The following is a 26,035-nucleotide window of genomic DNA, read 5'->3' as shown; positions in this document are numbered from 1 at the left end:
CTGGGAGCCCTGCCACTGGGCACAGCCCCAGGCTGGGCTGCAGGAGGCAGCTTTGGCCTTTGAAGAGCTGCTTCCCTGCCAGAAAAATGACAAGGTGAAAAGCCTCCTCCCAGAACCTTTTCCCTTGCTGGCAGTGCCACATTCCTGCTCCAGCAGGCACTGGGAGCAGGCTGCAACCTTGAGCCAGGGGGTACAAGGCTTAGCCAAGAGCTGGGCCAAACACAGCTCCAGCTGCAAGATCAGCAGACATCAGCTGCTGCAGAAGCAGCACACAAACACACAGCCCTGAGGAGAGGAGGGTTGGAAGGCCACAGTCTTGGTGAGACTGGAGGCTCCTGGCTTGAAATGCAAGAGCTGGGTAGCTGCAGTTAGCCCCTGCGAGAACCCTGCTCTCACTGCAGCTGCAGCAGCCAGTCTGTGCTGCATGGAAGTTTTGTCTCTGTTACAAAAGCATTTCCAGAGTGTGACACCTCTGTGAATAACTGAAGCCCAACCAGTCAGCAAAACAGCCGCAGTCTGGGGAGACATCAGTCCCACCTCCCAAGCAGCCCCAGGAAGATGAGGCAAGAGCCCAGGCACCCTGCAAACTTCAGGCAAAGGTGCCAAGAAGGACACAGTTCCCATCTAGTATTTAAAAAAAAACCCAAACATTTTATTTACAGTATCATACACCTTCACCCCCGTGTTAGTGGCTTTCCCTGCCTGAGACCCAGTGAGCAGAAATGAAACTGATCCCTGGAAATGAAAGTCAGAAGCCAGAGAGGCTGCGCTACGGGAGAGTGGTGATAGTGCCCAGCAGCTGGAGCAGGGCATGGAGAGCAGCACCCACCCCACGGCCAAGAGCGGAGCAGGAGGGTCCTGCTGGAGCCACGGCCCACTACCAGCCCCTCCATGTAGGGGCCTAACACTCCAGGAGGTCTGACTCCACTGGCAGAGAGGGATGGCACCCTAGGACAGGTGCTAGCCAGGCAAGCTCTGGAGCTCACAGCAGGGGCAGGCACAGTGTACAGTACCATTGCCCCTTTGACCCCACACCAGAGAGATGCAGACCTCCCCGCTTGCCTGGGACACAGGCAGTAACAGAAAACAGTGCAGACACCCTGCCCCCCACTGGCCCCTCGTGGCTGCTCCTGCGCTCCTTGCAGGGTCGCAGTTTGCCCCAGCATCTATGTTGGGCAGGTATCTTTTGCTGGGCTGGCAGCCATACCCACTTTCCCCATGAGATGCAGGACAGAGGAGCTTCGTGGGGCAGTGCCTACCGCAGCCTCTGAGGCAGCTGGCAGTCCAGAGGTAGTCAGAGGCCCTGCTGGCTGCTAGGGCTCAGCTGAAGAAATACGTGGAATCCATCACCTTCTTCAGGTTGAATTCGCCTGGGGGAAGTGAGGGAGAGGAGAGGTCAGAGGAGAGCAGGGTCAGGGCAGGGTGGAGATGGGACAACTGGGAAAGAAGCTGCCCCAAGCCCTGCTTCAGCTTTCTGCAGAAAACTACTTCAGCTCAGGCCATGATGCCCGATGGGTCAAGACAGCAGGGATCTTAGAGGTCCTCCAGGAACTGATGTCCCTCCAAATTTATCTGGGACAGTGGTAGGAAGAGTAAGACAGAAGAGCATAACAGCAGCAAGGCAGGGGAGGAAGAGAGGAGCACACGGCCTCAGGGTATGAACCATCCCTACCACTGGATTGTGCTGCCTCTGGGGCTGACCACAGCAGCTGCTCAGCAGCAGCAGAGCACTGGCCTGTTCAGCTTTGCAAAGGCAGAACAAAGGTTAGCCAGATGGTCTGGCAGAGGCAGGGCCGAGAGATCAGGAGGAGTTAAACTAATTGCCTTAATCCCATTGCACGTATATCATCTAGATCCTGGCAATTACCATGCTGAGTGCCTCACTCCCATCTCCAGGCAAATGCCTCCTGGTTGGAAACAGATGGGAGAGGAACAACAAGATTGGAGACAGGATGAGCTGGGTCAACCTGGGGAAAATCCCAGGGGCTCAGCTCTGGGGAAGGCAGGGACTGCTTGCAGGGGAATGTCTTAAGGCACTGCCCCATAGGTCTACAGTCCAGCACAGGCAGGAAAACCTGATCTTAGGGGATAGCTTTAGCACAGTTGGCCAGACCCTCACTATGTCCAACTTCAGACACCACATGAGCTTGGTGATTTTGGGGGCCACTCCCCATCTCACTCCCCTTGCCTCCAAACTGCTCCTTAGCTTTGCAGTTCCTGTCCTGTGCTCCTACCTGTCTTGGGGACATTTGACAGCTGCTCCATCAGTTTCTTCTGCCAGGGGGCTCTAGTCTCTCTGCCGGGCCTGGATGAACAAGAAGGAAAGCAAATCAGCATGGGAGCTCTGGGAGAAGGTGCACCCTCCTCTGCTCCCCAGTGCAAGCCCTTGACAACAGGATTCAGCTCTTCCAAAACACATTACACACCCTGCAGCAGGAGCAGGAGCTCAGCCCTTACCCACAGCAGCCCTAGGCAGGTGCTGAGGCATCTACAGACCCTGCCCAGGATTGGGTCAGTCTGTGCTGTCCGGCTCTGTGGTGGTAACTGAGGGCCACTCACTGGGCCAACCCAACATGTGTCTTCACTGCTCCTGACTGCGAGGAGCCCAAGGCACAGACATTACGACCCACCCCAGGCCCACTGAACAATTCAAGCACCAAATCGTACTTCAGTTCTGTAGCAAAAGATGCAGACACCTTGTTTCTCACACTGAGATCTACGGCAATTTGGGCGTCAGTCAAGAAGGAAACACAACTTCCCTCCAGAGCAATCCCCAGGCAGATGACACAACCTATGAGCATCTGGGCACAACCACCCCCAGGAGAGGGTATCAGTGCAGGTAGGAAGGAATGTGGTGGGGGTTTGCCAACAGGTGAGGAATACCTGCAGTACTTCTCCAGCATGAAGTTGGACAGATCCTGCAGGATCTTCTCGCTGTGCAGAGCCACAAATTGCTGCCGACAGATCTGATCCAGGGAGCAATGGTGAGTTGCAGGTTAACAGGTGTTTTCCCCTCCTTCCCCTCAGTGCTTTCTCAGCCAAGACAGGTCAGAGTGAAGGAGAGGAAAAGCAGCAGGCAAGAGTGGGAAGGGGAGGCTGCCAGACAAGGGTGAAGGGAATCAGCCCAGGGAGGTGGGAAGCAGAGGCTCCATTATCAATCCACTGTACAACAGCCCTTGCAGCACTCCAGGGGAAAGAGCCCAGGGCAGGACAGGGGCACTGACTCTGCTAGGCACTGTGTTGAGTGCTGCTTTACAGGCACAGACTCTCCCAGACACACTCTGTGAAGGGTGGAAAGAGATGGGGCTATGGCACCAGGAAATCAGCTGCAACCACCAGCAAGCACCCCAGGTTCACCTTGCCTGGGTGAATAAATCAGCCTGTGGAGCAAAGTCCAAGGGAGGCAAGGGCTGGCAAGTGCCCAGAAGACAGATCAGCAAGATCCCTGCTCACACGGGACCCAGGAGAACATTTTTACCTGGTTCATAATGTCCACGGTGAGCGCGTGAGTCCAGTAGCAATCGTGGACTGAGACGAAGGTCATACCCTGCCTGGGAGGCAGCAGAAAGTGCCATGAGAGAGTGCCAAGAGCCCCCTCTCTGCAACGTTCCCTACCCCATGTTGACCCTCTTGCTGAGACATAAGCAGGGACCATGCAAGGAAGGGGACTCCCTGCAGATCTTCAGAGAGACGTGGCTAACCCCATGATCTCCCTTGTCCCTGCCCTGCTGCCAACTCTCCATCTCTTCTCTGTCAGAAACCCCCAACACCCACGCACCAGGGAAACCTCTTTCCCACATTGCATGCTTTGCCCTGGTGACACTTTCCCAGCAGAGACTGAGTCCCAGAGCCAGGGAAGAGCCCTGGCTGCCCGCTCCTTACCTGAGGCAGTGCAGCGCTGTGAGCATCATGTGTGTGGAGTCCAGGGAGTGGATGAAGTTGGGTGGGAAGGCATTCTTCTGCTTCACTGTATCAGGCTTCCTGCAGCACAGAGTGGGAAACAGGAGGAGCTGGGGCACTTCCAGGGCCAAAGATGAGAAAGCCAGCACAGAGCCAGTGTCAGCTGAGACCTGGGGTTGATGGGGGCAGCCCTGGAAGGGCTCCTCCAGCTGGCTTTCTACAGCTCAGGGAAATACCAGGAGCTTTAACACTCATTGGCAGGTTCCACTGATGGGAAGGCTTTGTCCCCAAAGCACAAGCTGGGGACAGCAGGGGCTCAGTAAAGACCATAGCTTCATACTTACTGGTTGCTGTTGGAGCTTTTCACACTCAAGTTCTGCATGCTGCAATTCAGCTGCAGGGAGAGAGAAAGGGGATCAGCTGTCACCCTGCACTGCCCAGCCAGCACAAGGCGCTCAGCACTGGCCCATAATTCTGGAGAGGGGATTGCGCTGACCAAGAGCTACTCTGCTCTGCAGTAAATGTCCCCGGCTGCAACAAGGAGCTTGGGCAGGGACCTTTCCAGGGCATCCCAGTCACCATGGCAGCTGCGGCTTCTCAGTGACACCTTGCCTGCTTCCCCTCCCAAGGATGCTGGCAGGCATCCTTCACCCCTTCCCAGTGACATGCTGATTCACCCCTGTAAGGGCTAAGAGAAGGGCTCCTGGAGGTGAGTGGCTGTGAGGACGAGACAGGCTGGGGAGATGTGAGTCAGTGCAGCAGCATGTAGGAGGCGAGAGCAGCGAGACTGAATCACGCGAGCCCCGAGGAAGGCTCCTCAGTGCAGGGAATGGGCCCGTGCCCCAGCTGCCTGTGTGGGATTGGAGCAGCAGAGCTTCCTCACCAGCCCACCCACACGCTCCAGTCTCTGCAGGGAGCAACAAGGCTGGAGGATGTGCCTGTATGCACAAATCCTACCTGCTCTGCAGGCTCACCCGCAGGTGATGCCAACCTGCCAGGCTTTTAGCTTGCTGCCTCAAAGCCTGGTTGTCCTTTCCCTCCTTCCCACCATGGCAGAGGGAAGGGTAGACGAGTCCTGCACACCAGATACTTACCACAGTGGACTTGGACCGATAGTAGGGCTGCACGATGGGGAGACCCAATGGCGTGACCCACTCCACTGTCTGTCCTGACTGGGCAATGAGCTTGGCGCTCTCTGTCAGCCAGTTCTTTAGCAGACGGAAGCAGGGAAGAAAGTGGCTGGAGTTAGTATGGGCATCTGGGAGATCCCATCCCCTCCTAGCACAGGCAACCCTGACTCCTGCACTGACTGTGACAGTCCAGCGCTTAAGGGGAGTTTCGCCCTGTACCAGGCATACTCCCACACCTCTGGTCTGGGACAGGAGGATCTTCTCTGGGTCAGGACCCAGAAGAACCATTTCTCCCCATGTCTATGTATGGGTGGGCCAGCAAGAAGAAAAGGCAGAGAGAGATAAAAGGCAACAGACACCTTACCTGGATATCTCGAGTCGCTGAGAACATCTCCTTGATGCCACTGAACACCTGCTTTACGAGGTAGTGAGATGCTTCCCACAAGTATTCCTGCACAGACCAGAGGCAGAGCAAGGGGTCAGGCAAAGGGGCAGCAAAAGATATGGAGCAAAGTGATGGGACCTAGGGTAAGCCAGAAGACCATCTCCCTGCTCCCTGGCCTCAAAATTGCCTCCATCACAGACTGTGTTAAGTCTTGTGCTGTTGCAGACAGCTGGCTGTGAGTTGTGATGGAGAGAGGCTGAGATCAGCACTTCAGATGGCTCCTTGTCCAAGAACAGGCTGATCTCCGTGTAATGTCCCTGGACGAACAGGAGGCTCTCGCTGCCTCATCTGCCCCAGGAATATAACACACAGCAGAAACACTCCCCACACCAACCTGCCATGGCAAATCATCCACTCAGCAAGAACTGTCTTACAGTGGGGTCACAGAACAAGAAACGGGCGTCAGGAGGAACAAGCCTCCGAGAACTCTGCTAGAGACAAGGCCACTTCCAGAGGGAATAGCACAGCCACAAACCTTGTTTTGCATCTGAAACACCAGCTGAGGGTGTCATGCCACCAAACTGGGTCCAGGAAGGATGAGGAGAGCCCCACCTGAAGAATCCCTTCCCACCCACAAGTGCTGGCGGACAGCCCTCCTGCAGGCTGGACAAGCCTGGCACAGGCATGGGGGGCTCAGTCCTGCACATCCCTCTACTAGCTGAGATTTGGGGGGTTAAGGAGAGAGCAAGGCAGGAAGGAAACCCACAGGAAGGGCAGTGCAAGTACTTCTCCCAGCAGGGACTGAGCTGAGGAAAACACTGCTGGGGGAGACTGGGGCATGCACGCTACCTCAGGGAACTCATCAATCTCCTTGAGACGCTTCTCCATCTGCAGCCGCCCGCCATAGCGTGTGACACCATACACCACTGTCATCACCGTCTGCTTCACCACCTTGCGGCTGATGAAGCCTTGCAGCACCTGGGCAATCTTCACCCCCTGTTCAGCATCCTTCTTCCGAAACTCCTCAACCTGAGGAGGAGAGCACCCCAGGAGGTCAGCTCCACTGTGAGCAATGCTGGCCCAAGCCCCTTCCATGGCTGGGGAAGAGTCAGGGGGCCACATGAGACCCTCCCAGCTGTGCACTGCCTGGCCTGAACTCCCATCAGAAACCCTGCAGCGCACCTTCACCAGCCTGGTTAACAGAGATCATCTCCTGAAGGAATCAAGAGGCATCCGCATCTCACAGATAACTGTGCCTGCAGAGCCTTCTGCTGCCTTCATCAGAGCAGTGTCACTTGGCAGCTGGGTGGTGCCAGACATCACAAGGACACGGCACTAGGACTGTGGCTCAGGACTCAGGTTCTCCTGCCTCTGCCATTCCCAATGATAACTCTGAGTTATCATTGGGGCCCCCAATGATCTGAGTGGCCCCCAAAACCACGCACCCTCTGTGTGCTCCTCCCACCCTCTGGCGTGGTGCTGCCTGGACAAAACATGCTGAGACCTAGAAGGGAAAGCCAGGGGTTCAATGCCAGTTGAGTGAGTCTGGTAGATCTCAGCACACTTCACAGTAGGCTCATTTCACATCATGTCTTGCCAAGAAAACCGAAGACTTGGCAGCAGCGCCAAAGGCTGAATCTACCCCCCCCCCTCCCCTCCCCTGCTCAAATGAAGAAAATCCCATAACCTGCAGGCCAGCCAGCTGTGACCAAGAGATGAGGAACACTCTGCTCTCTTCCACCTCTCTACCTTACTTCTCCCAGACTTCATTCAGAAGTGAGGACAGCAGAAATCCCAGTGGATTTTGCATAGCTACCTCTGTCAGGACAGATCTCCACTGCAGCTGCTGCAGTGGTTCCCATTTGGGGAGGGAGAGACTCTGTGCCTCTGACCAGCTCATGCTTTCCCAGCCCTCTGTACACCGGTCTTATCTCGACCTTTCTCCTTGGGAGCTGGAGTGACCCTGTGCAACACAGTGGGAAGAGGTGGAGGTAGGTCCAAGAGGACACCTCCCTGTGTCCCTGCTGTGCCTTACCTGCTGGGCCACTGCACTGTAGACATCCTGGGGGACATCGCAAGGCATCAGATTGACGGAGACGGCCCCAATAAGGTCCCGGCCAAGAGCCGCATAGTGCTGCAGTCCATTGCAAGAGCCGTCCTGCATGTGGGAAGACAGCAGGGTGGAAACAAGGTGTTAGTGTGTGGGTGGAGTCCTGCACATCCGCCCCCACTCAACACCACAGATACACTTGGCTCAGAAGGTTATTGCCATTTTTCACCCCTCTCAAGATAGGTTTGCAGCTGATATTCCAGCAGTGGCCAGGGCCACACTGGTTTCCATTTTCTTTCTGGACAGTTTTCCTATCTGGGTCTCATCACTAACTACTACTGCCTATGAGGTTTAAAAAAAGAAAGCCTCACATCACACTGCCCCCTCCATGAATTTTCAAAGACATCAGAGCTCTGTGGAAACACTGAAAACCAGAAAATTTGGAAAACAACAAATCTGTTTAGGATGCTAAAAGAAGCCCCAAGAGCCGGCAGTCAAAACAACCTCAGAAAACCCAGGAGCGGGATCAGAGGCAGGAAGAGGCAGGCCAAGCTGAAGATCACTCAGCAAGCCACAGCTGACTCCAAGGCTCCAGCTAGCTGTGCTGCCTCTGCTCTGTGGCTGATGAAAACATCCTTCTGACAGAAACCAGCTCCGACCCAGCCTTTCCCAAAGCTGCAGTTACAGATGCACACTGACCAATCTGTCACAGCAGCTGCCCTGACAGCCCTCCTGGGACCAAGATCAGCTTGGATGAGACAGGCAGGACCTGAATGATGGTGTGGGAAGGTCCTGCTGTTCCCCAAACAGCACCAGCGGAAATGCTTCTCACAGAAGATGCACTGCTGCTTTGGACTGTCCCTGTGCTTGGGCTCTGCCTGGTCAAAGGGAGCCTGCAGCTGCTGGCAGGATCAAGACACCTCTCTTCTCCCCCTCTTCTCCACACCCTGCAGTGCAGCAAGTTGCAGAGCTGAAAACTGACAGCGCTCTGGCAGCCCTGCCACAGCAGAAGAGCTGCCTCTATTAACCAAACACTGATGACTCAGGTGGAAAGAGACTCGGGTGCCCTCCAGAAGATGTCCTTGCTTGAATTTCATTAATGGCACCCTCCACACACCCCCAACAGCTCTCTTGATCTTTTGTTGTCATAACAATGTCAGTTTAGACTGTCTCATACATATTCCAGACCAGAATACACTCCTGTTCTCCCCTCCCCCCCCCCCCCCCCTTCATTATGGCCATCTGATCTTCTAATGAGATAAATGAGCAAACCCCTCTCACCAGGAAAACAATTAATCATTGTCTCCTATGCAGCAAGGGTATTTATCAGTGCAGACAGATAGCTGGCTGGGCAGCGGCTGCAGAGAGAGCTGCAGATCTGCTGGGACGCGGCAGGGAGAAAGGGCTGAGCACTAGCGAACAGGAGCAGCTGCCTGCCTCATCTCTCCAGCTGGGAAGGACAGATGCCTTCAAAGAGCTGAGCAGCATGTGAGCAACTGCACTTGTCCCATTCAGAGTGTGGGCATGTTTGGGACCAAGCAGGGACAGGGTACATGGTGACAGCCACATCACTGAATGCAGGGGACAGATCAGCTCTGTCCCCCTGCCCTTCTTCAGAGGTCCAGACCTCCCATCTTTTGCTCCTGCAGAGCTGCTTGGCTTAGCCTCAGAATGGGAGTGGAGCAAAGGCCCCCAAAGCCTCAGCACAGCCCTGAGCACTTGAAACAGGCACGTGCTGTCGTGCACCACGCCACATCCCAGCCAGCTGGGGTCAGGCTGACTTCCAGTCCTGATCCCACAGCTGGAGAAGGTAAGACTGGGCCAGCTCTTACCCTGCAGGCAGCTGACAGTGTTCTCCCAGACAGGCTCTGCTCCAGCCAAAGGAAGCAAAGCAGCACTTGACTGTACTGGCTTATTAATGCCTGCATGCAGCAGCAAATTACTGGAGTTCTCAAGCCAAGATGCCTGTAGTCTGCACTCCCATTCTTAAGAAAGCCTAGCCACATGGTGTGGTAAATGAAGTGTCGGAGACCTGGATGCTTCTGCCCTGCCTGTTTTCCTCCCTGCTGCTCAGCTACACAGGCCATGCAGATCTGTTGGGCTCCTACCTGGTGAACTGGGAAATGAGAGATGTAGGCTGCTGGATCCGGGGACCTCGAGGCTTTGGCGATTTCCATACAGCATGCCAAGGCTTGCCAGGGCTCGTCAGTGTTCATCCACCACTTCCTGCCCTGGGAACAGGAAAGCACATGCTGGTAGGAGCAGGCAGTGCTCTTATGGCACCCCAAAGCAAAGGCAGGAGCCCCTGCTCTCCTGAGATATACTGGGCAAGGCACCTCCTCCCACCATGCCTCCACTTCCCTAATATTTATTGTGTTTTCAAACAGAAACGTGTTATTTAGGAAACTCTGCAATGCTTTGTTTCCCTTTTTCCTCTCAAAGTGTTATCCTTCAAAACGTTCTTGTTTCAAAATTGATCTGATTTCCTTTTTATTTTACTTTCTAGAAGCTATGCTAAATGAGAGGAATGGTTAAGTGTCCTCTGAAATTAAAGATGGCACTGATCCCTTTTTTCCTTAGCATGTTTGAACAATTCCTGCTTGGATGCCCACACAGGCGAACTTCACCACTTTCCAGTTCGGTCATTGAAGGGGAACCTCCCAACTTGCCTGGGGCTAGCTGCAGGGTCCCAGAGCCCATGCTATTCCCCTGTGGTTCAGGGTCCCACCACTTCATCCCAAAAGTGACCAGAGCCCTGCCAGCTGTTCACCACGTACCGTGAGTGGGTGGTCAGCTGAGTCCAGGATCTCCTCCATGATTTCATTGGCGTACTCCAGCCGCTCCTGCAAAGCATTTCTCTTCTTCAGCCCCGTAAGGTTAATGAGGTGGATCTTCAGCCAGTCAAGGCCCTTGGGCCCCAGTGGCTTTCCCTCTGCGAAAAGCAGGATGGCCCGGGTGACATCATTACCGAGGTGGTTGAAATAAGGTGGGCAAGGGTAAGTCCTGCCTCGGAAGTCCATGTTGTGAGGAAACCAGAACACCTTGTCCCTGACATAGTTGGCGATGGAGAGCTTATAGAGTGCATCCATGCGCAAGCTGTGCATTTCAGCTGTCTTCTTCTTGTACAGCAACAACTCATGCTTCTGGGACTTGCTCATGGTAGAGGAATTGCTGGGAGTGGCAGGAGGCCTGGGGGCCTCGGAGATGGGCGGTGGGATGTCCAGCTTCTCATTGCCTTTGTCATTGAAGATTGAGATGATGATATCCAGCACTGGCTGGTTGATCTTCCAGGCGCAGTTGCCCAGCTGGTTCAGGGCATCCAGCACGGGGTGAAGGTTCACCGGAGGACACTGCTCCAGGAGCAGCTGGTGCTGGACGGCCCCATCCACAAAGCGCATCAACTTGGTGTCATTCAGGACAAAGGCACCAAAGTGGGGGGAGGTCCATGGTACCGGGGGGGCACAGCATAGGCATGGCAGAGGAGTTAAAGGTCAGCAAGGTCTCTGCAGCGTCTGACACAATCTGGGAGAAGATGGGATGGGGCTTTATCAGCCCAACCTGGGGAGGAGAATCAGAGAGGTAAAGGTCAGCAGTAGAGGATTAGGGCTGGAGTATGGAAGAGCATGTGGTCAGTCAGCCATTACATAACAGTTATGCCAAGTAAGGACACTGCACAGAACCAGACGTTCCTCAAAGTGTCCCTGAGCAGGAAAGGCAGCAGGGAGGGGAAAAGGGCCTTGCAAAGGCCGGTTCCAATGAAGAGGTGACCTGCACAGTCCCAGAGCCCCAAGGACAAGGCTCACCTGCCAGCTGCTGCGGAAGGAGTAGATGTGGTAGAGGACGGGGATAAGCTTGTGCTCCAGGTGAGGACTGAGGGCATTCCTGGGTACCTTGACAGCATGCACCAGGAGTTCCAGCATATGCATGCCCAGGCGCATGATGAGCATGTATGGCCAGCTGCAGTCCTTCAAGTTCAGGGAAGGCCCAAAGCCTGCTTCTGCCACCAGCTTCTCCCAATATTCCCGTGGCAAATACTCATCAGGCTGGGAGATGGAAGGAGAAAATCGGGTCAGCTGGTGGGGCCAGCCATGCTGCCCCCTGGGAGTTTGCTGGAGGGGATCTATGTACCTGGAACATGGCTCTGAAAAGGACCCTCCTGTCTCTGTGAGGTCCTCCCTGACAGGGGTATTTCAGGAAGGACTGCTGACGTGGCTAGGGCAAGCCCACAGCAAAAACCTGCTTCTGCTGCAGGCCAGGACAGTAGTGCTGCAAAGCCCTTCCTCTCACCACATCCCTGTGCTGACACCCTGTCCGCACACCATCCCGACCCTCCTTCCCAGACTGCTGATCTGCCTCCCCTGCCATGCCGTGTGCACACAGCTGTGGGAACGACCTGCTCATCCAGCCCTCAAGCTGCCCAGTTCGGTGGCCTTGGCCCCTTCCTCCCCTCCCATCCTGCCCTGCAGAGCACACCCTCTCAAGCCCCAGAGCTCTCCTGCATGGGATGTCTGGCTCCAAAGGATCAACTCTGCCAATTTAAAGCCTTCTAGCTCAGAAATACCCACAGCTATGCCAGAATTGACCTGCCTGTTGCCATGGGGCAGGGGGCTTGCCAAGGGGCCTTACTGGTTCTGGTGGCCTCTGCAGCAGCAGGTTTCCAGAACACAGACCTTGTGCTTGCGAGGAGGTGGACAGACAAACTGCCTTGCCCCACCTCCAGCAGCTCTGCTGCTCTGTAACCTTCAGGCCCCAGGACCCCCCTTCTCCCAGGCATATCTACCTGGCTGTCCTTTGCCAGCAGGTGGATGTAGTCCTCATAGACCTCCTGCACCTTCTCCAGCTGGCGGCTGCGCAGCTTTCTCTGGGTGATGTATCTGTTGTAGACTTTCAAGCCCAGCTCCCTGGCCAACACAGCCAGGGATTCTCCTTGTGGAGAGAGGGTGTTGAGGATCTGAGAAAGGAAAAGGCAAACTGGGTCTTAAGGAGGGAGGAACAGAAAGACGGAGTAGAGAGACAAAGTGGGACTTAAAGCCCCTGTGTGGGGAGCATAAAAAGATGCTGATTCCCATGATGCTGAGCAGATGATGAGGACAGAAACATGGCCAGGACAGAAAAGGGGCTTCTCTGGCTGCTCAGCACAGGGCGCAGACAGAGCCTGCACCTAACAACCTGGGCCAACTTTGAGGCTCATGTTCTGATTCTGCTGGCCCAAGCGAGACATCAGCGCCTTGTGGCAGCCCTATGGCCGACCGGGAGGCCCTGTTCCTGTAGCTCTGCAAAGGCAGGGCAGGGTCCTACCTGCAGCATGATGCTCACATACTCCTCATCCGGCAGCAGGCACAGATAGGGGTAGAGAATGTTGTACCCCGACGCTGTCTTGAGCTTGGACATGCTGTGCTTTGACTTCTTCAGGGCCTGGAGGATGGAGTCATGCCACCTGGAACGAAGGGTGGCCAGCAGTTTGCGCTACAGAGAAATGGAAGCAAGACAGTAATGCTGTGGTGAGACTGTGTCACCAAGGAGCTGCCCCCCTTTTTAGGCCCCCGATCCCTGCCTCTCTCCCACTGGTCCTGAGGACTGAACTGCCCGCCTTCCCTCCAGACATGCAGCTCCCAGACTCCAAGCTTTACCGCTTTAATGGCTTGCGGGGTCAGAGGTTTGGCTGACTCCACTGACTCGATGGTTATGGTGTTGTTCAGCTCCATCTCCAGCTGCTGCTGAAAGCGCTCCTGCAACTCCTGCACAGAGAAATCCAGCTTGGGGTATGACACCATCTTCTCCTGCAACAAGAGTGAGGCAATAAGTGCCAAAAGCCAGAGGAAGACATGCTTGTTCTCCCAGCTTCCCTGCAAGAAGCATGTGTATGAGTCTCTGGCTGGCAAACCCCAAGGAGTCTGGAGTAAGAGGCCTCTCCAGAGGCTGCTCTGTTCCTGTATCATGGTCAAGCATCCCCCCAAGCACCTCCTCCAGTGCATGAAGGTCATCTCCAGCCCCCCGTCAGCCCTCGACTTCTCTGTTCCTCTGTAAGGCTGCTGGTAAGGCTATTAATTTGATTATTTGCACGGGCTACTGAGCAGATATAAGGCTAGAGTTCTTCCCATATTACAGTCCTGGGCTGGACCTGAGGACACCTGTGAACACAATTTGGCCAGCTCCAACACCTCCCCAAGCTGCAGAGACATCCCTGAGCTCTGGAGCTTACTTTGGAGTAGAAGTCCTGGAGCAGAGAAGACTTGCAGGTTTGTGGGCTAGGTGGAGGAGGCAGCTGGTAGTTGGGCTGGACAATCCTGATGGCCCTCAGCACCTTCTCTTTCTCATCTTCCTCAAACAGGCACTTTTGGAAGAGCTCATCCACATGGAAGCCATCATTCTTCAGCTGCTGCATACATCTGAAGAGGGGTAGATAAGACAGGCTTAACCTTTCACAGGTGACTATGTAAGTTGTACAGAAATCAGCACATGAGACACAGAACAAAGTTTTTAAACAGAAGACTAAGTACGGACGAGACAGATGAGGGTGCCCCCTTTTGAGGATCCAAGAGCCTTGACTGTATCAGGCTTTTCCTTCCTCACTTGTGCCCTCAACAGCATCACTCAGACCCACATGAGACACACCACAGGACAAAGAGCCATCCCTCCCCAATTCCTGGCATCCACAAGAGCAAAACTCTCTCCCAAAGCAGGCCTTGGGGGCTGGCACCCACCAAGAATTAGCTCTGAGCACAGGGCAGGAGACTCATACATGGCTCCAGGCCATTCCAGGAGGACTGGTGGGGCCTCCCCATGCCAGGTGGTTCCCAGCGGCTTTCCTCTGTACCACCCTTCATGCCAGGGCAGCTGCAGGCGGGTGCAACCTCTCACACTTGTTGGAAAGGCTCTAACAGGCCTGGGGAGATGGATGCGCCCCATGCACTTGCTCTGGGATGCCTCTACCCTTCTCCTGCATGCTCCTCAAAGCATGCTCCATGCAGCAACTGCTGAAAGCCTTGCAGCAACTTGTGCTGACAGAGCTGATGTCTGCCCAGCCCCAGATGGTGGAAGAACGGTACAGAAATGGGCATAACTGGGAAACCCACAGAAGGCAGGCAGATATCTCAGTCCACCAAAAGCATGACTGTCGGGCAGCCTGGCAGCAAGACACTGTCCTGCGGGAACAAGGGAGCTCCCCTTGCCCTCTGCATACAGCCAGGAGCCAGCTTGGGGCTGCAGGAGCTGCTGGGGTGGGAGCTGCCTCCAGATCACAGCCTGTCCTGACAAGGTCACCCGCCTCAGGTTACAGCGATCAATTATCCACCCTCCAGCCCACACCTCTGCTGAGCAGGCGACTTTCACCTTCACACCCGGGTGGGGAGACTGAGCTCCACTGCCATTGTGAGACTGAGCAAAAAGATGCAGGTTCCTTCACCCTCAAATAACCCTGCTCTCCCCTCCAGCCCGAGCCAGCAGAAAGGAACCCATGGGACTGGTCACAGCTTGGGCAAAGGGGCAGGGGACTGCAGTTCATGCACCAAGCCTGGGGGCAGCTGCAGGAGAAACAGCCTGAGCAGCAGGAGTGGCTGCAGTGCCTGGGAGGCAGCTCTCTTCTCTGCAGCTCCCATCACTGCCAGAGACCTGAATCCCCTGCACACAGCACCATCTCCCACTCCTCAGCCCCATGAAGGATGCTGCAGGACTCCATCCTCCTGGCTCTGCTGGGTTGGAGCCAAGATCTGGGGCACAGTGAAGCCCAGAGACCCCCCTGCCAACTGGCCTGGCCTGCACCAGGTGACACTGGAGGGAGGACAAGCAGACCTGGGTGACAGCAGCACCAGCCAGGCCCCAGTCCAGGCCCCCATCAGCCACAGAAAGCTAAACAGGCAGCAGGGAGCCCCTCACAGCTTTAGGAAAGCATCAAGAGCCCATGAGGTGACAAACAATGCCTTGAGCCACAATGGCAACACACTGTGAATCCTGCTGCTGCGTGCACCCCAGCTGCATCTTGGTACATTGGGGAGCAGGCAGGAGCTTTGGCGAGGAACAGCTCTACATCTCTGCAGAGCCACACTCCCCAAAAACCACCCCACAGCAGCCCAGTTAAAACATGCAACTCCCACCTTATGTCCCCAAAGCAACCCCACAGTCTCTGAGCAGAGTGAGAAACAACCTCCATCTCACATGCTCCCAGCACAGGCTCAGCACTGCTGTGTCCAACTGGGAGAGCACGTTTAGGAGCAGAAGGGAGATGAGAGCTTGTACCCACACATACAGCACCAGCAAACAGGAACAGATGTGGGGAAATACACACGCCCTGGTGAGGCTTGGGGGTGACAAATCTGTGCAGCTGTGCTATAAACATCTGACTATAGTACAGGTGTACTGCTGTATTGATGCAACACCCACACACCCAGGCAGGATAGTCAATGCCAGTCACTTCTGAATCAGCTGACTGGAAGACGTTCACTCAGAGGCATCTAGAACTTGTTAACCCACCATGGGACATAGGAGGCCAGTGATAAAACGCTGAACCACCCAAGGGTGTTTGTGCAGCATTAACAGATCACCAGAAAGCTCTCTCCATCATCTGGCAAGGCAGAGGGTTGTGCTACCAACCCAAGCACTGCCCTAGACCCAGCCTGCCGGGATCTCACAGGGCTTCTTCAGCTCCTCGCTTTGGGTCTGACACTTATTCTGCCCATTATGCTCCATGAAGTCCACCTGAATCTCCTGTCCACACTCCTCCAGAGCTGGCATCCTGTAAAAAACAGCTGTTTGGCTGAGCCTACCAGGAAGGGCAAACGCCATGGAGGTGTTGTAAAAACAAATGGAGGAGCCATTCCTACTGGGCAGTGATGGAGGGGCCAGAGGGAAAGAGATGCCCAGCACAGGTGCAGAACCAAGAGGCTGCTCCCAGCCCAGGGAGCTACTTTGTGAGAAGCAGATACAGCTCTGTCCAGAAGCAAGGTTGTTCTCACCTCCTACATCTCCTTTCCCTGCAAGATCTCGCACAAACTCCCTAGCAGCTGGGGCTGGCAAGTAGGGACCACTGTGGGAGCACTGCCTGCCCCTAAATCTGACCACGAGAAGTGGGTCAGAGCATCTAGATGTGCATGCAGCAGCGACAGGTCTTCCCAAACCCGGGCCAGCACATCTCTTCCCCAGACAGAGCTCCCAATTCTCCCAGCACAGCAAATCGACAGGCTGCGGAGATGCTGGCCAGAGTCAGCGGCACCCTGTGGCCAGCGAAGTGCATTACCTCTGGATGGCTTTGGTGCACGACTGGTTCCGGCCCATACACTCCAGCACTGCCGCATAGGAGTCCAGGCTGGGCTGGAGGCCGACAGACTCCATCATGGAAAACAGCCGGTTGATGCGCTGCAAGCAGCCCTGCGGATGAGAAGGGAAGGGGGCTGCAGACACGGACACGAGCAGCCCCAAATCACAGCTTCATGCCCCTCTGCTACTGTTCAGCTTTAGCCACATCTATCCTGCCCCATCCCTTTCTTCCCCTCAAAGCCATCTCACAGGGATCAGTGGCCTCATATCAGCTCCATCCCTCTCAGCAGAAGCCAAGCCCTCCTTGAACACTTGCTGAAGGCAGATGTGACAAACACAGATAAACCAGCGACCACTGCTTCTACAAGCATGAGGATCTTCCTCCTGAGCCAGTCCCCCTCTCCCCCTCGGCCACCCAGAAAACCTGACAGCCAGAGCACGGCAGCAGCCCACAGCTTGGTACCTTTCTTGCCCAGATACGCATCACGATGTTGTACGCATTGGCATTCAAGAGCCTTCTCTTCACAGGGGACCTGTGGTACAAGAGAAGGAACCTCTCGGCCTCCTCTGGCTGCTGCAAGAACAAGAAGCATTCAAGGTTGGACTGGATGGTCTGCTGCAGGACCTTGTGCTGGCTGCTGTCCTTGTTCTTCAGCACCCTCTCAGGCCTCTGTGCCTTTGCAGCCTCCTTCACTGCTACCACCCTGGGCTTGCTGTGGGCATAGAGGTTGTGGGAGCCACCACGGCTCTGGCTCTGGGCAGCAGCTACTTTAGCCTTTGGCCTCTTCAGTCTCTTCTTGGCTTTAGCTTTGGCCTTCACCTTATCCTTTCGTTTGGGTTTGGCCTTGGCCTGGTTCTCCAGAGCCGGCCGGGAGGCAGCAATGGATAATTTCCGCTCCACCTTCAGCTGCCGAATGTACATCTCCTTCTTTGACTTCTCAACCCAGTTTCTGGGCCAGGCCAGGCTCTCACCCCTTCCCCTGGGAGTGGGCTGCTCCTCTGCAGGGCCAGGAGCCACCACTTTCTCCAGCAGGTCCTGGTACTTGTCATTCCCCAGCGGGGCCAGATCCACTTTGTTGACCGTCATCTCTGGGACATTACTGGCTTGGAGCTGCTTCACCCGAGCTTTCAGCACTGCCAGGAAACACACAGCCGGGGAGAGGTGAAGTGATGTAAGGCACAGCAGAAGGTTGTATCCTACCCCAGGGCCTCAACTCTGTGAGTGCCTGGGAACACACTCAGGAAAAGAGGGTCCGCACAAGGACTTCTTCCCTCCTTGGCCAGCCCTCCTCCCAGCAATCGGCTGTTTTGACTGCTGTCTTTCTGGGATCCACCCTGTTGTCCCAAGGAACCCAACAATGTCACTGCAATGGAAAAAGCACCAGCTCACGCTTGTCTAACCTACTGCCTGGTCACTTCACTGGGCCTCTCTCCAAGGACCTCATGCCCCCAGCTCAACTGGGCAGAAAGCCCAAAGCCAGAGCATGTTCCAGGTCAGTCGGCAGGGCCCTCACATGCCCTGGAGGGACTCCTCTACAGTCCCTGAGGACCACCCTGTGTTTTACAGCAACTCAACACTCCCTGTGGGTAGGGTGGGCCTCCAGATCGTTAAGATGGGACAGAACTTGCTCAGGGAGGCCAGCAAGTCCATGGGAAGCCCCACATCCTTCCCCAGTCTACAGGTATTTCCAGTCCCAAATAACTTCCTTATGGCTACATAGAATGGGAAGACTCCTAGAAAAACTCCCAGGACACCAAACAAGGGAAACCCCTGCAGCTCTCCCAGCCCTCCCCGACTCACCTTCCAGCAGCTCCGTCCTCTCACAGATGGCATTTCTCCTCGCCTTCTCCTTGGCGCTGGCAGAGGAGTAGTTCCTGAGAACACTCCATGGGATCCCTGCAGCAGACAGACACAAAGACTGGAAGGTGAGAGAAAGCTTCACCCCTCACGCTGCTCACTGCCGCACAGCCCTGCCCCAGGCCACAGCTGGGCCCCAGCTGGGCAGCAGGGAGGGTGCAGAGGTGAGGGTGCAGAGGTGAGGGATCGAACAGCGTTTCTCAGCTCAGCTTGCAGGTCCCAGCAGCCTCAGCAGCAGTGCCACAGGAGGACGGGGGGGGGAGGCAGCTCTGGGACAGGGACACCCCACACACCCCTTGGCTCTAATCTCTTGGAGGGAACACAACCCCAGGGACGCCACAAACCCCAGCGCTGTTGCACGGGGTGACGGGACCCCCACAACCCCCAGAGCGGGCAGAGTCTATCCCACAGCAGAGACAGGACCCCAGAGAGCCCCATTTCTACCCTCACAGAATGCCAATGCCCCAGGACACCCACAGTCCCCATCTCTATCCCTGGGCGGGGCTCATGACCCCAAAGGACCCTCTTAGCCCCCAGCTCTGTCCCAGTGAAGGGTTCAGGACACCAGGGACCCCCACGGTCCCCAGCTCCAGTCCTGGGGGTTGAGGGGGATGCTCGGGACCACAGGAACCCCACAGCCCCAGCTCCCTCCCCACGATGGCCGTCAGGCCTCTGGGACCCCACAGGCCCAGCTCCGGCCCGGCGGCTGAAAGGCAGGGCCCCAGGCTCCTCCCCGCTCCGGCTCCGGCCCCGGCCCCCTCCCCGGCCCCGGCCCCGGTCCCTCACCGGCGCCCCGCAGCCGGGCCGGGCCCAGCAGCGCCGCCCGCAGCCGCAGCAGCGACATGCCCCCCGCACTACGCCGCCATGCCGCGCCGCGCTCCCCCCCCCCTCCAGGGCGCAGGCGCCGCGCGGTGCACGCCGGGAGCGGTAGTTCCGCCGCGCGGACTACAACTCCCATGGTACAGCGCGGGCGCGCCCCGCGCGCCGCCTGGCGGCCGCGCCGGCCCCGACGGGACGAGACGGGACGGGAGCGGAGCGGGGGAGCATGGTGGGGAGCACGGCGCTGCCCCGCGCCCCTCCCAAGCCCGGCACGCCTTGGGCCAGACCGCAGACGGACACCACCCCCGGGCCCGGGGACCACGGCAGTCCCGCACCCCCACAAGCGTCTCCCCCGCCCTACCCTGCCCGAGGGGCCCGGTCCGGTCCGTGCCCCTGACCGCCCGCCCGACGCGGGAGCCGGTGGGGACCGGAGCGTGCGGTCCCCCAACCGGCCACCCTGCCAACGACGAGGGCCGGGAATCTGGGGCAGCCGTCGGGGCGCCGATTTATGAATGGGAGGCCCCGCCCCGCCCCGCCCATTGGCCGCCGCGGCCCCCGCCCCGCCCCTCCCGCCGGCTCGCCCCGCGCTCGGGCCGCCCGCGCCGTCGGGGCCGGTCGCCGCCGCCGCCGCCGCCGCGGCCATGGCCCGTCGCCCGCCGCCCCGCCGCGCCCCGCCGCCCGCCCGCCGCCCGCCGCCATGAGGCGCGGGGGCCCCGCCGCCCTCGCCGCCTGCCTCGCCGGGGCGCTCGCCGTGCTGGCGGGGCCGGGGCCGGGGCCGGGACCGGGACCGGGGGCGGGGGCGGGCAGCGCCGCCTGGGGCGGCCGGCGGCCCCCCCGCAGCTACGGCCACCTGGAAGGTGACGTGCGCTGGCGGCGGCTCTTCTCCGCCACCCGCTTCTTCCTCCGCATCGACGGCGGCGGCGGCGTGGAGGGAACGCGCTGGAGGGAGCGGCCGGGCAGTGAGTGGGGCCGGGGCCGGGGCCGGGGCCGGGGAGAGCCGGGGCCCGGGGCCGCCCCCCGCGGCCGCGCGGTGTCCCGCCGCCCTCCCACCCACGGGGGGCGAGAGCCCGATCCCGCCGGGGCAGCGGCGGAGGCGGGCGCTGCCGGGGCCGGGCACGGGGCAGAGGGCAGGGCGGGGGGCGGTGGGGGCCGAAGGCTGGACGGAGGCGCCCCGGGAGGGCGGCGGGACCTCCGGGACCCCGCTGTGCCCGGCCCGGGGAGCGCCCGCAGCTCCTCCCGCTCAGCAAAAATCTCTGCCAAAGCCTTTCCTCCGGCCGTGCGGGAGCTGCAGGTCCCCGCTGTCCCCGCTGTCCCTGCTGCCCCCGCTGCCCTGCTGCCCCCGTTGTCCCCGCTGTCCCGCAGACGGCTGGCCAGTGCACGCAGCTCACTCGAGCACGAACGGTTCCTGCTGCCCCTGCCCCCGGGAGCCCCTTTCCCGGGGTTTGTCTGCCCACCGCACTGAGGAAGCGATGAGAGGTGTGCGGACACTAGCGTGCTCTGGCCGGGGACCCGGTGTCACTTTGCCAGCTCTGCCCAGTGCCTGGGGTGACCTGGGGGGTCCCTCGTCCCATTTCGTCCTGCCAGTGCAGACAGGGGGGCTGCCTCCCCTGCCCTGCGTTTTGGGTTATCTTCGTTCAGCACTGGAGGGGATCTGATCGTTCCCTTTAAACATGCTGGGGAGGATAAAGGCTGAGGAGGAGGAGGAGGGACAGAGGAAGCTTTGGGATGATGCTGGTCTCAGAACCGAGCATCGGTGAGGCTGGCACAGGAGAGCGGAGCAGCCCTGTCGGAGGGGACCGCAGAGCATCCACTGCCTGCAGAGCACGTCGGGGCTCAGCACAGTGTGAGGGCACGTGTGGCCCGCAGGGACACCCGTTGCGCAGGGACCTGGGTGGGCACAGCTGGCAGCCCCCGCCACAGCATGCAGAGGGGGGGACTCCTTCCAGCCTCCCCACAGGCTGCTCCTGCAGAGGGGCCCGGGGGGCTCATGGGGCCGGGCAGCGCATCCTGGGGGTGGGGTGGAACAGAGAGGGCGAACGCTGCGGGATGTTGACGCTGCCCAGGCTGTGCTGCGATCTGGAGCTTGGGAACACGGAGGCAGGATTAGGCCTTCCCCTGGGGCTGGGGCTGCGTCTGCTCCACCCTGCAGCCCTCGGGAGCGGCCGCGTGCGGTGGTGGGAAGAGGCAGCTGCGGAGCCCAGCACCAGGGTCCCCGCGCCAGCGGAGAGGCTGCCCCGGCACCGGCATCCTGCCTCGGCTCCGTGGCTGCCTGCTCCCACCCAGGCCCCCTCCAGGTGATGGTGCCGTGAGTCCTGAGGGGACATGGCACCCACAGAACGGCTGCAGGAAGGGTCAGGGCTGCGAGCCCAGCCCTGGCGCCTGTGGTATCGGCCCATTTCAAGTGCTGGGTCCCCGCACCCTGGGAGTGGGAGGGGGGCACCAGGCTGGCAGGACAGTGGCTGGACAGGGCGGGGATGCTGGCGGCCTTGGGAAGGGGGAATGCCCGAGCATCCCCAGGGGGCTCTGGCAGGGCACTGGGGCTTGGGGTGGGAAGGATGCTGCGGACAGGAGCAGCATCCCCCAGCCCGTGTCCTGGTGGCAGCGGGGGCTGTCCTGTCTCCTGGCCAGCGCAGGAGGATGTTACCCAGCCGGCCACAGGACAAAGGAGCCCAGCCCAGCCCAGGGTGTCAGGAGTCTTGACCGGGCACGCTGCCAGTGCCAAACACCCCAACATGCGTTCCCTCGGCCGTGGGGCCTGGCAGGTGGAGTGGCTCCAGGCTGTCGCACGGGGCTCACTCTGGTTATCTGTGCGGCAGATAACCTGCGCTTGGGCTGGGCTCGGGCTCTGCTCCTCAGCCTTCACGGCAGCTGCCGGACCAGCCCTGCCAGCGGCTGCGGGGTGGCAGGGGCTGTCCCAGGGCTTCCCCTGCCTCGAGCCCAGCACCTGCCCCAGCCTTCTTGGGACCCCAGTGGGGCAGAGGGTGTGAGACTGGGAGCACTGGGAGCTGCCTCCTGGCTGCTGCACGGCCCTGGGCTGCTGCCCCACGCCTGCAGGGACCCATCCACCCCCCGCCCCCCCGCAGGGCCAGGCACTGGCCGGGCACCTGTGAGCAAAACAAGGCAGAGCCGGCCGGGGCGCCGGGAACAGCAACGGGGGGGTTATTTTTAGAAAAGCAGAAGTTTTATGTTATAAATAGCAGCAGCTCCAGACAGTGATCAAGTGGGATGGATTCGCAGGCATTTGCTCAGCCCTTCCCCATGGCTGCCACTTGTCAACGGCTTCACTGGGCCAGGCCCTGGGTGCCGGGGCCAGGTGCTGGCAGTAGCACGGAGGCAGTTGGGCTCAAAATCCCCTCTTACACAAGGCCCCCAAGGAGCCGAATGCTTGGGAGCCCTCACGCTGCCCGGGTGACGTATCCACCCTGTCCGCTTCTGGCAAGGGCACGAGTACCCCCAGGCAGGTGATGCCCAGGGAATGCCGGTGCAGCCGGGGTGTACGTGCCTGGCAAAAGCCCCTGCCCAGGGGCTGCAGCCCCCCGTGCCATGCGTGCTGCCGCCAGCCAAAGCCTCCGTGCATCCTCCTACCCCAGCCGGCCAGGGCAGCCCCGGGCAGCAGCACACACGGGCAGCTCCTGCCGTGGCTCACACCCTGCCCGCTGCGCTGCCTGCATCTCTGCCCATTGGAGATTCCTTCTCCCCTTCCCCCAGCACCATGCGTGTGCCTGGCGGGCAGCAGGGCTAGCCTCGGCACTCCGGGCTGGCCGGGCATTGGCAGGTGGGAAGCAGTGCAGGAATCCAGAGGCCCTGATGATGCTCTGGGTGTTTCCCCTGTCAGAGCTGCTGGTCTGACCGCATGCCTTTCCCATTAGCGGCTGTGCTGGGAGCTCGGTGGCCGGGCACACGCACGTCAGCCCAGCCATGGCCGGGCCCCGCTGCGGCTTCGCAGCCCGGCTGCAGCCGCCTCCTGGGCTCGTCCCCATGTCCTGCAGTGCTGTCGCATCCCTCCTGCCCACGGTGCCCAGCACAGACCTGTGCGTCCATGCTCGTGCCAGCTGGGCTATTGATACCAATGTCTGTTGGCAGCACTGTCCATACCGTGTTCTTGCCCCTGCAGCCCTCTGCCCAGGTGCTTCCATCCACCGTAACGCAGCTGTGCGCTGTCACTGCCGCCCCCCCGCGCACACTCTGCCCCTCCAAGGGCCACGCTGGCCTCGGTGCCCCGAGTGCGCAGGGGGCCAGGTGCTGCAAGAGGCAGGTCGGGTCCCCAGGGCACCACCGCAGGTGCATTCGGGACAGATGCACGGGCAGAGCTGCCCATGAGGGGAGGATAAACCCGGTCAGCACCGGGCAGAGATTTGTTCCGGGCAAATGGACGTTGTGTTTGGCATCGCTCCCACACAGCCCGGCTTCTGGGAAGCAGCTGGGGCCTGGGGAGGAAAGGAGTAAAGATCAAATACTCCCCTGATCAGAGGTTCCCCCTCCTGCTCCCGGGTCAGGCTGCAGCCCCCGTTCCCACCGTCCCTCTGGCTGCTTCGGCGCCGGGTGAGGGTCAGCGGCGCTGTCCCAGTGGGGCGGCACTTTGTGGCCACAGACCCGTCGTCAGGGCAGGACCCCTTGGGGAGGTCACCTGTCCCTCCCCAGCTCACCGCCGCGCTTCCCTGTCCCGTAGGCATCGTCGAGATCCGATCGGTGCGTGTCGGCGTCGTGGCCATCCGGGCGGTGCACACCGGCTTCTACCTGGCCATGAACAAGCAGGGGAGGCTCTACGGGTCGGTAGGTCGGACGCTGCCTCCCGGGAGGGACCGGACCGGGGTCAGAGGCACAGGGCAGAGCTGGAATGGGGGGTCCCAAACCTGCCGGGACTGGTGCCCAGGAGCGGGCTCTTGGTTTCCCGTGCCCTGACCGGCTCCCCAGCGGGGGACGGCACCCACAGAGCCCCTCTGCCCTCCAGGGACCGGGGAGGAGCTGGGGTCCTGCCCTGCCCCGCTCTCGGGCTCCGACCCCACCGGAGCAGGGCAACGATGGGCCCTGGCCAAGCGCAGCCGCCCCTCACCCCCTTCCCTCTCCTGCCAGAAGGAGTTCAGCCCCAACTGCAAGTTCACGGAGCGCATCGAGGAGAACGGCTACAACACCTACGCATCACTGCGCTGGCGGCACCGGGGCCGTCCCATGTTCCTCTCGCTCAATAGCAAGGGCAGGCCGCAGCGAGGGGGCAAGACGCGCCGGCAGCACCTCTCTACCCACTTCCTCCCCATGCTCGTCAGCTGAGCCCCACGGGCGGCTCTGGACCGTCCTGTAGGAAAAAATGGAGAAGAGGGTTATTTTATTTATGTACATATCTATTTTTTTTGCTATTTATTGTTTTATTTTTAAATGTATGGCGCAGGATGGATGTGGAAGGCAGATACTCCAGACACAGCCTGCAGCCGTGCAGGGACGTGGCTCTCCCCACCGTCCTGCCGAGGCAGAGCCGGCCCGGTACAGCCTGGAGAACGCAGCCACCACGTGCTGCCGACATCGTGCCCCTGCCTGCGTAGCCCGAATCAGGTGGCCATCGGTCTGCTAATGGCATCTCTGCAGGGGCTAGGGCTGGGACGGAGGCTGCAGGGCTGGGACGTACCGGCAGGCTGTGTTTGTCTTGTGTCCAAGCACTCGTGGCAATTAAAGCTGTGTTCACGGTACGGAAGGGGGAGTGAGTCTTGGAGCTTTGATGGTGGGCCTGGCTCGGGCCAGGTGGGGTTGGCTCTCCCAGGGTCGTGGCTGCAGCCACCAGCATCGTCCCTGCTGCTGCCGGTGGGGAGCCTGGCTGGTCCCCGCCACGTCCAGCTCCTCATTGACCCACACACTCACCCGAGTGTGCGGGCAGAGATGCATCCAGCCCAAAACCTCACCCACAGGAAAACAGAGCGACAGCTGTTCAGCGGCACAAAAGAGGGAGCAGGAAAAAGCAGCTGCCGGCGGCGGAGAGCCTGGACCCTGCGCTAGCACCACAGGAAAGCGCTCGCACGCATGACCCGCAGCCAGAGCAGCACAGCTGCTCTGAGGGGGAGCATCCCCGGGACGTGCCAGGCTCTGTGCAAGGGGATGTGGCCCTGGAGTCCCAAAGGAACAAGGCAGAGGGGGATGAGGGCTCAAGGGGGTCCCTGGTGCCAGAGCAAGAGTCCGGTCACAGCCGAGTGTCCTGCTGCAGCATTGCAGTGGGCTCTGCAGGACAAGGTGCTGGGCAGCACCGCAGGAGCCAGCCCGGACCCTCGGGCAGATGCAGCCCTGGGGCTGCCCCTGGCTGGGAGGAGCTGGGATGCTGTTCCCCACTCATGTGCAGACCCTGAGCCAGGACATCATGAGCAGAAAGAACCAGACCCACTGGTGCCTGATCCCTACCCTGGATCAAGACCTGAAACACAGTGGGGCATCCATCCCCCAGCCTCCCCAGGCTCTAGCCAGTGCTCCCAGGCTGGTCCTGCCTCCCCCCCCGCCCCCCAAGCCCAGCTCCACTCCATCCTCCCCAGCAGAAACAGAGCCAGGAAGGAACCAGCTGGGAGGACCAGTCCCTTGCCTGGAGGGGATCATGGCCAGAAATAGCACCTGCGCCTCGGCCTCCCAGCCAGGGCACGTTCCTGCGCCGCCCTCCGCACCCGCTG

At 59.4% G+C, this 26,035-nt stretch overlaps 2 protein-coding genes across 2 annotated transcripts; one reads left to right on the top strand and one right to left on the bottom strand.

Moving 5' to 3' along the window:
* Positions 1-650: 650 nt before the first annotated feature.
* On the bottom strand, positions 651-19,456 carry POLRMT (RNA polymerase mitochondrial). Its single transcript, XM_049807869.1, is given in 22 exon segments — positions 651-1,370; positions 2,235-2,305; positions 2,884-2,966; positions 3,479-3,551; positions 3,883-3,981; positions 4,245-4,294; positions 4,995-5,108; positions 5,395-5,481; positions 6,265-6,444; positions 7,451-7,573; positions 9,574-9,696; positions 10,243-10,923; positions 10,925-11,023; positions 11,269-11,508; positions 12,246-12,416; positions 12,764-12,931; positions 13,096-13,245; positions 13,668-13,854; positions 16,698-16,828; positions 17,181-17,851; positions 18,519-18,614; positions 19,362-19,456. Coding segments are annotated over 22 exon segments (3,705 nt in total). The 5' UTR covers positions 19,420-19,456; the 3' UTR covers positions 651-1,320.
* Positions 19,457-20,091: 635 nt separating this feature from the next.
* Positions 20,092-25,281, top strand: FGF22 (fibroblast growth factor 22). Its single transcript, XM_049808393.1, has 3 exons — positions 20,092-20,353; positions 24,064-24,167; positions 24,468-25,281. The coding sequence occupies exons 1-3, from the start codon at positions 20,092-20,094 to the stop codon at positions 24,660-24,662; spliced, it is 561 nt and encodes a 186-aa protein (XP_049664350.1). The 3' UTR covers positions 24,663-25,281.
* The last annotated feature ends 754 nt before the right edge of the window (positions 25,282-26,035 follow it).

Source organism: Accipiter gentilis, chromosome 8, assembly GCF_929443795.1.
Source record: "Accipiter gentilis chromosome 8, bAccGen1.1, whole genome shotgun sequence".
Lineage (NCBI taxonomy): Eukaryota > Metazoa > Chordata > Aves > Accipitriformes > Accipitridae > Astur > Astur gentilis.
Note: the sequence above shows the minus strand (reverse complement) of the source record. Positions and strands in the feature narration are given on the sequence as shown.